Source organism: Oncorhynchus mykiss, chromosome 24 (assembly GCF_057628025.1).
Source record: "Oncorhynchus mykiss isolate SJ-2025 chromosome 24, ASM5762802v1, whole genome shotgun sequence".
In the NCBI taxonomy this organism is placed as follows: domain Eukaryota; kingdom Metazoa; phylum Chordata; class Actinopteri; order Salmoniformes; family Salmonidae; genus Oncorhynchus; species Oncorhynchus mykiss.
In genome coordinates, this window is record NC_143045.1 from 23,681,859 (window position 1) to 23,693,647 (window position 11,789).

At 42.0% G+C, this 11,789-nt stretch overlaps 1 protein-coding gene across 4 annotated transcripts in view; it reads left to right on the plus strand.

The window, feature by feature from the left end:
- The window catches only part of LOC110504034 (Friend leukemia integration 1 transcription factor), a 34,665-nt gene extending 22,876 nt beyond the window's left edge, over positions 1–11,789 (plus strand). For all 4 annotated transcript variants that reach the window (XM_021582831.3, XM_021582832.3, XM_021582833.3 and 1 more), the window contains 4 exons: positions 5,274–5,333; positions 7,120–7,179; positions 7,327–7,374; positions 9,203–11,789. In XM_021582831.3, coding sequence (XP_021438506.1) covers positions 5,274–5,333; positions 7,120–7,179; positions 7,327–7,374; positions 9,203–9,732 — 698 coding nt within the window. In that variant the 3' untranslated portion in view covers positions 9,733–11,789. The remainder of the gene's footprint in view (positions 1–5,273; positions 5,334–7,119; positions 7,180–7,326; positions 7,375–9,202) is intronic.

Genomic DNA, 11,789 nt, shown 5'->3' on the forward strand with positions numbered 1-11,789 from the left:
ACATGGCTCCTCAGTGGTCACAGAGAGGGAAGCTTTAGCGATTGATGGGCTATTCTTTGTCTTTTATCTTTCCCTCTATGGCCTCCCAAGTGGAGAACTGCTGATTTACATTGGTTGTATAGCCAAGCATACATACAGTACTCTATCCATTGTATGTACATTGTGTCTGCTAAAGCTTGGCAGCTGCCTCTGCCAAGCTCATATAGTCAGCTCTTTTCCTTTCTCACACAGATGGCTTTTAAAGCACCTGCATACAGTATAAAGAGCCCTGCTCTGTCTGAGTCTGTCTTTGGCTTAGACTGTGGGTTAAAAGCGGTCCATGACTATGCTTCTCTCTCGTTGGTGCTCAGCGCTTGTTTTGAATAGCTGGTCTGCAGTCAGGTCTCCCAGGAGGAGCAAGCATTGCACCACACCCCAGCCCAGAGTGGAAACTGGCTCTACTCAGAGGGCCTGGAAAAAGAGGGAGAGAGAGGCTCCATACTTCTGGGGTGTCTGTTGAGTTTGCATGGCTGACTGTATTCCTGACCTGGTGTGCTCATCTGGACTCTGGTCGTCCTTCCCAGTCTGTCTGCCTGGCTTCCCCCTTTCCTATCATCTCTTCTCGTTTCCTCTCTACTCCTTTCGTACCCTCTCCTCTCCTCTCCTCTCCTCTTCTGCCCTTGAGCAAGGCAGTTAACCCCCACAACAACTGCTCCCCGGTTGCCGATGAAGTGGATGTCGATTAAGGCGCCCCCCGCAACTCTCTTATTCAGAGGGGTTGGGTTAAATGTGGAAGACACATTTAGTTTGAAATCATCCAGTTGACTAAGTATTCCCCTTTCCCTTCCTCCTCACCTTCCGTCTCCTCTCGTCTACTCTGCTGAATGGTGCTCCGCATAGGTCTCATGTCCACCCCTGCCCTTCTGGTCTGACTCAGACCCTAATCGAATCAGGAATAGGAACTTCCCCACTGTCTATAGCGGTGAACCCTTAATATGAGGATATTGCAGGGATGTGACCCTCTCTCATGTCTAAAGGCTACATAGTGGAGCCGAGTGTAGTCTATCCAACCACCTCCTCTGCTCTTTATCAGACAGTAGCGGGATTCAACGCCATTGTTTTCTTTTCAGATTCCAACATTGTGTTTCGTCTGTCTGGGTCTCTTGAGTTTCTCACTCTCTCTCTCTGTCTCTCTCTCTCTCTCTCTCTCTCTGTATCTGTCTCTCGCACTCTCTCTCTCTCCCCCTTCTGTTTGTGACCCTTCTCTTGGAAGGAGGTAGCCCCTGTGTGTTTTTTCGCAGAGGAGGGGGAGCGGGAGAGGGGAAAAAAGGGCTAGTAAAACAAAGAGAGGTTGTCTGCAGGCAAGGCAAGCAGGAAACGCAACTCTCCGAGGACTCTCCCCCAGTCGTTGCTACTTGGCTATCCCACCAGCCCACTGCAGATTGGACCTGACAGCCTCTGCTGAGCGACGGCCGCCCGACTGTTATTCCTCTCTCACTCTGTCTCTCTCTCTCTCACTCTTTCTTCTATCACTCTCTCTCTGACTTCTCTCTTCTCCCTCCCCCTCTTTCTCTACCACTCCACCCAGCTCCCTCCATCCTACCCCAGACCCATCTGACAGTGAGAGAAAAGAGAGACCCACTCTTTGTTTAGTTCTTCCAGGTTCAGGCCCATTGAGTCAACTCTGGGGTTAATAGTTTAAAAAGCAGAAAGAGTGAGATGTTCATGAGATCTCTTTTTAGGGAAATGTTTCTGCTGAAGGACGGTTTTATAAAGCACAAACACACATGAGCAAAAGGAAATTAGTTGAAATAACATCCTGTGAAAGTGTGATTAAATACACTGTTTGTAATTATTTTTATTGTAGATATGTAATTTATGTTAGACAATAAAACAAGTTCTAGTGACATTGCTTCTTAGAAAGCCTGATTTTTTATTTTTTATTACAGCTTTAAATCAAGTTTGTGGTTGAGAAGTACTCAACACTAAAGTAGATGTGCATTTTGATTTATTCAATGTTGGTTGAAGTAAACCAGTGGACGGTCTGCATTTCCAAATGTTTGTTTTATAGGAAATTACATGTTTCTGACCACGAGAGGGCAGTGTTGGATAATGTTTTGAGAAGCCATGACATGGCTCTCAACCAGTTGTAGATGCGGAGGTCACTGATGAGTCAGACGGAGCTAGTTGTGACAAACCCTCCTGTAATAGGTGGGTGTCTGCATCACCACGGTGAAGCATGTTAAGTTCTAGCTGTCCCATTGGCTGTATATGTAGCGTGACACACATGATTTAGAGCCTTAAGTCTTCACATTAGACACCTGCGGTGTCTCTTAACTGCATGTTGAGCTCAGCAGGGGCTTATATGAGCACCACTTATGTGACCAAACATAAAAACAGTGGTGACATCATGAGATTTGAAACATTAAAAATATTAATGTAGTCATTATAACACGATGGAAGACTAGTAGGACATTACATCAGCTATATGTAATATTAGTAGGACATTACATCAGCTATATGTAATATTAGTAGGACATTACATCAGCTATATGTAATATTAGTAAGACATATCAGCTATATGTAATATTAGTAAGACATTATATCAGCTATAAGTAATATTAGTAAGACATTATATCAGCTATATGTAATATTAGTAAGACATATCAGCTATATGTAATATTAGTAAGACATATCAGCTATATGTAATATTAGTAGGACATTATATCAGCTATATGTAATATTAGTAGGACATTATATCAGCTATATGTAATATTAGTAAGACATTACATCAGCTATAAGTAATATTAGTAGGACATTACATCAGCTATATGTAATATTAGTAAGACATTATATCAGCTATATGTAATATTAGTAAGACATTACATCAGCTATAAGTAATATTAGTAAGACATTACATCAGCTATATGTAATATTAGTAAGACATATCAGCTATATGTAATATTAGTAAGACATTATATCAGCTATATGTAATATTAGTAAGACATTACATCAGCTATATGTAATATTAGTAAGACATATCAGCTATATGTAATATTAGTAAGACATTACATCAGCTATATGTAATATTAGTAGGACATTACATCAGCTATATGTAATATTAGTAAGACATTATATCAGCTATATGTAATATTAGTAGGACATTACATCAGCTATATGTAATATTAGTAAGACATTATATCAGCTATTTATAATATTAGTAGGACATTACATCAGCTATATGTAATATTAGTAGGACATTACATCAGCTATATGTAATATTAGTAAGACATATCAGCTATATGTAATATTAGTGGACATTACATCAGCTATATGTAATATTAGTAGGACATTACATCAGCTATATGTAATATTAGTAAGACATTATATCAGCTATATGTAATATTAGTAAGACATTACATCAGCTATATGTAATATTAGTAAGACATATCAGCTATATGTAATATTAGTAGGACATTACATCAGCTATATGTAATATTAGTAAGACATTATATCAGCTATATGTAATATTAGTAAGACATTACATCAGCTATATGTAATATTAGTAAGACATTACATCAGCTATATGTAATATTAGTAAGACATTATATCAGCTATATGTAATATTAGTAAGACATATCAGCTATATGTAATATTAGTGGACATTACATCAGCTATATGTAATATTAGTAGGACATTACATCAGCTATATGTAATATTAGTAAGACATTATATCAGCTATATGTAATATTAGTAAGACATTACATCAGCTATATGTCATATTAGTAAGACATTATATCAGCTATTTATAATATTAGTAAGTCATTACATCAGCTATATGTAATATTAGTAAGACATTATATCAGCTTATGTAATATTAGTAGGAAATTACATCTGTTAGATGTGTGTCTTGCTTCACTGGCTGTTATATGTCCTCCTGTCTAGTGACTTTTTGCATGTGGTACAGTCTTAGCCGATAACAAAGCTAAATGTCAGGGTTGCTATAGTCGTTGCCAGCCAAATGAAGGTGAAATTGCATCTACTTTCAATTTAGATGGGAATGTGCAGTACTGTTTTTGATGCCTTGATGGAGAAAATATGCATCTTGTTTTATCTGCACGTCAAGGAGATTGATTACAACTGGTAGCAATTCAGGTACCCAGACAGCATTCAATCAGTTGGGAACCTCACAAACGTAAGGCAATTCTTTCCAGTTGCAGCATCTTACAATCATAAACTACTAGAATGTCTATCTGTCTGTTTGTGTGTCAGTTTGTGTGTATTTTCCCCTCCCGTTTGTGGTCACCATGGTGCAACCTGCTCATGAAACTGTCATTTCATCGAAGACATCTTGTTGGTTCCTTTAGTTTTGAGACATAGTTGTATGTCAGATAAACCCACATAACCGTGGCCAGATATCCTGCTGCACAAGGTTTCTTGGACAGGGCTTGGATAGGCAGGCAAACCTTTTTATAGCCAGCTCTTGGCATCACTACTCTGCCTTATTTCCGTGACAATCTCGTTGCTTGTTTAAAGCCAAGTTGTGTTCCTGAGATGGGTTCGCTTGCAGGTGGGGAGGTAGAGAGCACAGCCTAGAACATACACAGCCACATACCAAAAAGCGAAACTACCACATTTTAATTCAGGACTAGTGTATATTATGAGATGAAGTGGAGGGTTCATCTTCTCAAGCTAGAATCAGTTCATTTCCCACTCGTGCATAGGCTGCTTGATTGTTTAGCAACAAAACCGACTTGTGCGCAACCATGAGGCAAAAAAGATTGGGTTGGCCTAGATTGTTGACAACATGTAAACTATATTCAGTCTGCAAGGTTTGGGGGTGGGGGCGGGGGCGGGAGGGGTGTCGAGGGAGAGGTTGTTGTTTTATTCGGGGGGGTTCGAATGGTTAAGGGGCAGCTCTCACGTAACTGTAGGGGGATCTTGGATGGTTGATGGCCTGGCGGTTGGGAGCTTGGGCCGGTGACCGATAGGTCGCTGGTTCGGCTCCCTGTTTTTGAAAATTAAAAATTAAACAAGTTACACTGAGTTAAAACGAGCCACAAACGGTTCCCCACATGGCAGCTTCTTGTAATTGTTGCTAGCTATCTGACCATTCAGAGTCATAACACCCCACAGCCTTCTGCCTCATCGATGCGTGGGCATCATTTTCGTATACGATTTCAGCCAACCCATCTATAGGATAAATAAATGCAATACTCCGATATTAAATGTTAGGAAGTGCAGTAGAGTGTTTAATGTTGACAAATCTCTCTTTGTCGCTCTCCACTTCTCAGACCCTTCATATGATGCTGTACGGCGGACTGGATGGTCGAACAACATGCACAGTGGAAAAGGTAAGCAAGCGCTTTGCTTTACTGAGTCACAAAAAGACTTGTAGCCTAACCACACAAGGAATTAGCATATGGTCCAACCCATCATGCATCATCACATACAGTGCCTTCGGAAAGTATTCAGACCCCTTGACTTTTTCCACATTTTGTTACGTTACAGCCTTATTGGATTAAATGAAACAATTTCCTCAGCAATCAACATGCAATACCCCATGATGACAAAGGAAAAATACGTTTTTAGAAACTTTTTCAAATGCTTATAAACAAAAAACAGAAAAACTTTATTAACATAAGTATTCAGACCATTTGCTATGTGACTCGAAATTGAGCTCAGGTACACCCTGTTTCCATTGATCATCCTTGAGATGTTTCTACAACTTGATTGGAGTCCACCTGTAGTAAATTCAATGGATCGGACATGATTTGGAAAGGCACAACCCTGTCTATCAGTTGACATCACATGTCAGAGCAACAGGATTATGTTGAGGCACAGATCGGGGGAAGGGTACCATTTCTACAGCATTGAAATTCCCCAAGAACACAATGGGCTCCACCATTTTTAAATGGAAGAATTTTGGAACCACCAAGACTTCCTAGAGCTGGCCGCCCGGCCAAACTAAGCAATCGGGTGAGAAGGGCTTTGGTCAGGGAGGTGACCAAGAACCCAATGGTCACACTGATAGAGCTCTAAAGTTCCTTTGTGGAGATGGGAAAACCTTCCAGAAGGACAACCATCTCTGCAGCAGTACACCAATTAGGCCTTTATGGTAGAGTGGCCAGACGAAGCTACTTCTCAGTAAAAAGCACATGACAGCCTGCATGGAGTTTGCTAAAAAGCACCTAAAGACTCTCAGACCATGAGCAACAAGATTGGTCTGATGAAACCAAGATTTAACTCTTTGGCCTGAATTGCAAGCTTCACGTCTGGCGGAGACTTGGCACCCTCCCTACGGTGAAGCATGGTGGTGGCAGCATCATGCTGTGGGGATGGGTTTTTTAGCGACAGGGACTGGGAGACTAGTCAGGATCGAGGCAAAGATGAATGGAATAAATTACTGAGAGATCCTTGACAAACCTGCTCCAGAGCGCTCAGGACCTCAGACTGGGGCAAAGGTTCACTTTCCAACAGGACAATGACCCTAAGCACACAGCCAATTCAACACAGGAGTGGCTTCGGGAAAAGTCTCAATGTCCTTGAGTGGCCCAACCAAAGCCCGGACTTGAACCCGATCATACATCTCTGGAGAGAACTGAAAATGGCTGTGTAGCAATGCTCCCCATCAAACCTGACAGAGCTTTAGAGGACCTGCAGAGAAGAATGGGAGAAACTCCCCAAATACAGTTGTGCCAAGCTTGTATTTTATAAATTAGCAAACATTTTAAAAAACGTGTTTTTGCTTTGTCATTATGGGGTATTGTGTGTAGATTGATGAGGAACAAAACAATGTAATCAATTTTAGAATAAGGCTGTAACCTAACAGAATGTGGAAAACGTCAAGGGGTCTGAATACTTTCCTAATGCATTTTACATTCTTCCCTAGCTCATAGAGAGTCGTGTGAGAGCCCACTCAACCCAAGCATGCAAGGCAAACCACCAATGATTAAATCCTCAGTCGTCAACCCTGAAATCTGTGAACTTTAAGCACTTACCCTAGCCACCAGTTACTGGCCTGTTTTCTTTGGAACGGGGCTGACATGCCATTAAGATGTGTACTGTGGTTTATCCATGACCGCCCAACTGGCTTTCTTCCCTCCTGTTTCTTTCCCCTCCTAAACTCTCCCTCTTCAGGCTCGCCGGTGGTCACACAGAACGTGTCCAAGTCCACTGAACAGCCCAGACCTCAGCCAGGTAATGTATTTCACCCTGCTCATTCCTACCATCATGTGTGTGTGCTCCACTTAAGACAGCCGCAGTTGGTTACACCCATCTCACAAGGATGAGGATCAGCCTAATGTATAGTGATACATACAGACTAACAGACCTCTCTCTCCACAGATCCTTACCAGATCCTGGGGCCCACCAGCAGTCGACTGGCCAACCCAGGTAGGTACAGGAGGATGTGTGAGACCAATCATATATCAGATGTAAACTAAATTTCCCAACATACATTGCTTCATTATGGCCTTGGTGGATTTCTCTGAAAAAAAAAATCTGCTGAGAATTGTGCACATTTGCATTCTACTTTATTGCAGTGTTCAGTAAGTACAGTCGTGGCCAAACGTTTTGAGAATGACACAAATATTAATTTTCACAAAGTCTTCTGCTTCAGTTTGTATGATGGAAATGTGCATATACTCCAGAATGTTATGAAGAGTGATCAGATGAATTGCAATTAATTGCAAAGTTCCTCTTTGCCATGTAAATGAACTGAATCCCCCCGAAACATTTCCACTGCATTTCAGCCCTGCCACAAAAGGACCAGCTGACATCATGTCAGTGATTCTCTCATTAACACAGGTGTGAGTGTTGATGAGGACAAGGCTGGAGATCACTCTGTCATGCTGATTGAGTTCGAATAACAGACTGGAACCTTCAAAAGGAGGGTGGTGCTTGGAATCATTGTTTTTCCTCTGTCAGCCATGGTGACCTGCAAGGAAACACGTGGCGTCATCATTGCTTTGCACAAAAAGGGCTTCACAGGCAAGGATATTGCTGCCAGTAAGATTGTACCTAAATCAACCATTTATCGGATCATCAAGAACTTCAAGGAGAGCGGTTCAATTGTTGTGAAGAAGGCTTCAGGGCGCCCAAGAAAGTCCAGAAAGCGCCAGGACCGTGTCTTAAAGTTGATTCAGCTGCGGGATTTGGGGCACTACCAGTACAGAGCTTGCTCAGGATTGGCAGCAGGCAGGTGTGAGTGCATCTGCACGCACAGTGAGGTGAAGAATTTTGGAGGATGGCCTGGTGTCAAGAAGGGCAGCAAAGAAGCCACTTCTCTCCAGGAAAAACATCAGGGACAGACTGTTATTCTGCAAAAGGTACAGAGATTGGACTGGTGAGGATTGCGGAAAAGTCATTTTCTCTGATGAATCCCCTTTCTGATTGTTTGGGGCATCCGGAAAAAAGCTTGTCCGGAGAAGACAAGGTGAGCGCTACCATCAGTCCCGTGTCATGCCAACAGTAAAGCATCCTGAGACCATTCATGTGTGGGGTTGCTTCTCAGCCAAGGGAGTGGGCTCACTCACAATTTTGCCTAAGAACACAGCCATGAATAAAGAATGGTACCAACACATCCCTGAGAGCAACTTCTCCCAACCATCCAGGAACAGTTTGGTGACAAACAATGCATTTTCCAGCATGATGAAGCACCTTGCCATAAGGCAAAAGTGATAACTAAGTGGCTCGGGGAACAAAACATCGATATTTTGGGTCTATGGCCAGGACACTCCCCAGACCTTAATCCCATTGAGAACTTGTGGTCAATCCTCAAGAGGCAGGTGGACAAACAAAACCCCACAAATTCTGACAAACTCCAAGCATTGATTATGCAAGAATGGGCTGCCATCAGTCAGGATGTGGCCCAGAAGTTAATTGACCGCATGCCAGGGCAGATTGCAGAGGTCTTGAAAAAGAAGGGTCAACACTGCAAATATTGACTCTTTGCATCAACTTCATGTAATTGTCAATAAAAGCCTTTGACACTAATGAAATGCTTGTAATTATGCTTCAGTATTCCATAGTAACATCTGACAAAAATATCTAAAGACACTCAAGCAGCAAACTTTGTGAAAATTAATATTTGTGTCATTCTCAAAACTTTTGGCCACGACTGTACATAATGAGTTATGGGTCTTTGATCAATCGGCTGTTAGGTGTTCAGGGATAGAACAACTGTTGATTTGACCTATGTGTGTGTGTGTTTCCTGGTCAGGTTCAGGACAGATCCAGCTGTGGCAGTTCCTGCTGGAGCTCCTGTCAGACAGCACCAATGCTGGCTGCATCACCTGGGAGGGCACCAATGGAGAGTTCAAGATGACTGACCCAGACGAGGTGGCGAGGCGCTGGGGCGAGAGGAAGAGCAAGCCCAACATGAACTACGACAAGCTGAGCCGCGCCCTGCGCTACTACTACGACAAGAACATCATGACCAAGGTGCACGGCAAGCGCTACGCCTACAAGTTTGACTTCCACGGTATCGCTCAGGCCCTTCAGCCCCACCCCACCGAGTCCTCCATGTACAAGTACCCCTCGGACCTTGCATACGTGCCCTCCTACCATGCCCACCAGCAGAAGGTCAACTTCGTGTCCCCACATCCCCCCTCCATGCCCGTCACCTCTTCTAATTTCTTTGGACCCACTGCTCCGTACTGGAGCTCCCCTACAGGGGGCATCTACCCCAACCACAGCGTCCCCCGCCACCCCAACTCCCACGTGCCCTCCCACCTAGGCAGTTACTACTAAACCCCACTGCACCATGACGTCTTCCCCAACCTTCTCTCCCCCCAACCAAACCCACCAGTGCCGATCTGAAACCACAATGAAACCAAACCAACTAAGACCGAGAGAAAGGGCGATTCTCCGCCTGGACCCAAAGTCTGCTCTTAACTGGCAAGATGAAGAAAACTAACTGAAGAAAGCTACCTGAAGAAAGCTAACTGAAGAAAGCTAACTGAAGAGATCTAACTGAAGGAATGTTTGAAGGATAAAAAAACTGGATGTTCCAAATGGAGTACTACTTATTTACAAGACAAGAGACTGTTTCCATGTTTGTTTTGTTCAGTTTTTCAGTTTGTCTGTGTTTTTTGTGCCATGTGTCCCTTGAAAACAGCACCCATGGGCCAGTTCAGAGTGCCCCCAAAATCTAGACACGTTACCCACACAGACGCAGCCTTATCGAGAGACCATAGAGGCTCTCATACCTACTTTGTGCCTGATCACAGACATGGACCCATTCTCTATGTGTCTCAATAAACATTTCCCTCATATGATAAAGCTCCTGCCTTGTTCCTCGTTCCAGTCCTGTATGGGGTCTCAGATCAACATCATGTTCGTCTGTCTCATGTTCTGTTATCAGTCCGTCCATCTGCATCCGGTATAGGTAGGGCTTTAAAGAAAAGGACTTCTCAGCACTGAATGAAAATGAAATGTTGGCAACTGGAATATGCCATTAATTCACACTTATCTTATCCTCCAAACTGGAAGTTGGCGAATTGGAGACCAGAGTTGGAAGTGAAGCGCTGTAGCTATGTTTTCAGGGGGCCACACACCGGTTGGCTGTTGTTATAGGAACTATGCTGTTTGTCCTCTTCAGCCATTGGTTCGTTCCATTTCCAGATGTTTTGTTGGACCAAGTCATTATTAATGTGAATGCCCTCTGGTCCATGGAACACATCCTCAATTTGACAATCACAGTTGTTTGTCTGTCCAGGCCAGTCAAGTGTCTCTGTGCATTCATACTGCACTGCCATTTCAAAACGTGCATTTTCAGATGTTTAAAGTTTGTTGTATGAAAGAAATAATTGTATTTAAACAGCTGAATATGGACTTGTTTCACTACTTCTTGAAAATAAATGGTTTACTAAATAAAGAACAAAACCAATAAAGTAAGAAAGGATGAAAACGTAGAAATCCTCAGATTCGCGAATGCTGTGCGTTCGTCAGACCTATTTTCTATTATTTTGTAAACATTGGTCAACTAGGCATTAAAGCAACTTACTGTATAAATTATGCAGAGTTATTTTCATATGTGACACAGTTTTAAAAAGTCAAGAGAATTAATACGAGTTGACCTCGGTCAAAAATGCAAACATTGTTAAGTCCGTTACTGATATATAGTATGTTCAACATTTTTAAACGTTTTATATCTGTACATTTGGGCAGTCCATTTTTACATGATTTTTATTTTATTTTATGAAATTCAATTTGTAATGTCCTCAGTGCCTTGGAGTGAACACAAGATTTGTTCTAGCTAGTTATTACCAAAAACCACAAATGCCTGCTTGAATCATAATCCTATACTTATAGTCAATCTGTTATTCTGTATATACCATGCTTTTGGTTGCTTTCAATTCTAAAATAGGCCAACAATACTTGTCATGTCTCATATCATTAAGCCAACCACCCAGAAATTGCCAGCTTTTGTCTGTGCCTTTAAATTGGCCTGGTATATTATGCAAAAGAGCACAGACACCCCTTATATTCACAGCAAGCATCTCTTTTAAGCTCGATTGCTTTAGATGTGTGAATTAAAGGGAATTTGTTAGATGTAGCATGAAGGTAATAATCTAAAATGTACCCTTTACATCCACCTCTCATAAACAGTAATGTTCAATGAAAGGGGAGCTGTGCTACTTCGTATATGCAATGTATTTTGGATATTAAATATATAAATGTAATTTTGCAATTAACCATTTTATTATTATTGTAATTCCTGCCATGTATTAAGTACTAACTTTTGAAAAAGGGCTTTTGTATAGGAAAGAAATTTGACAAAATAAAAGTTTTTACTTCTGAACATA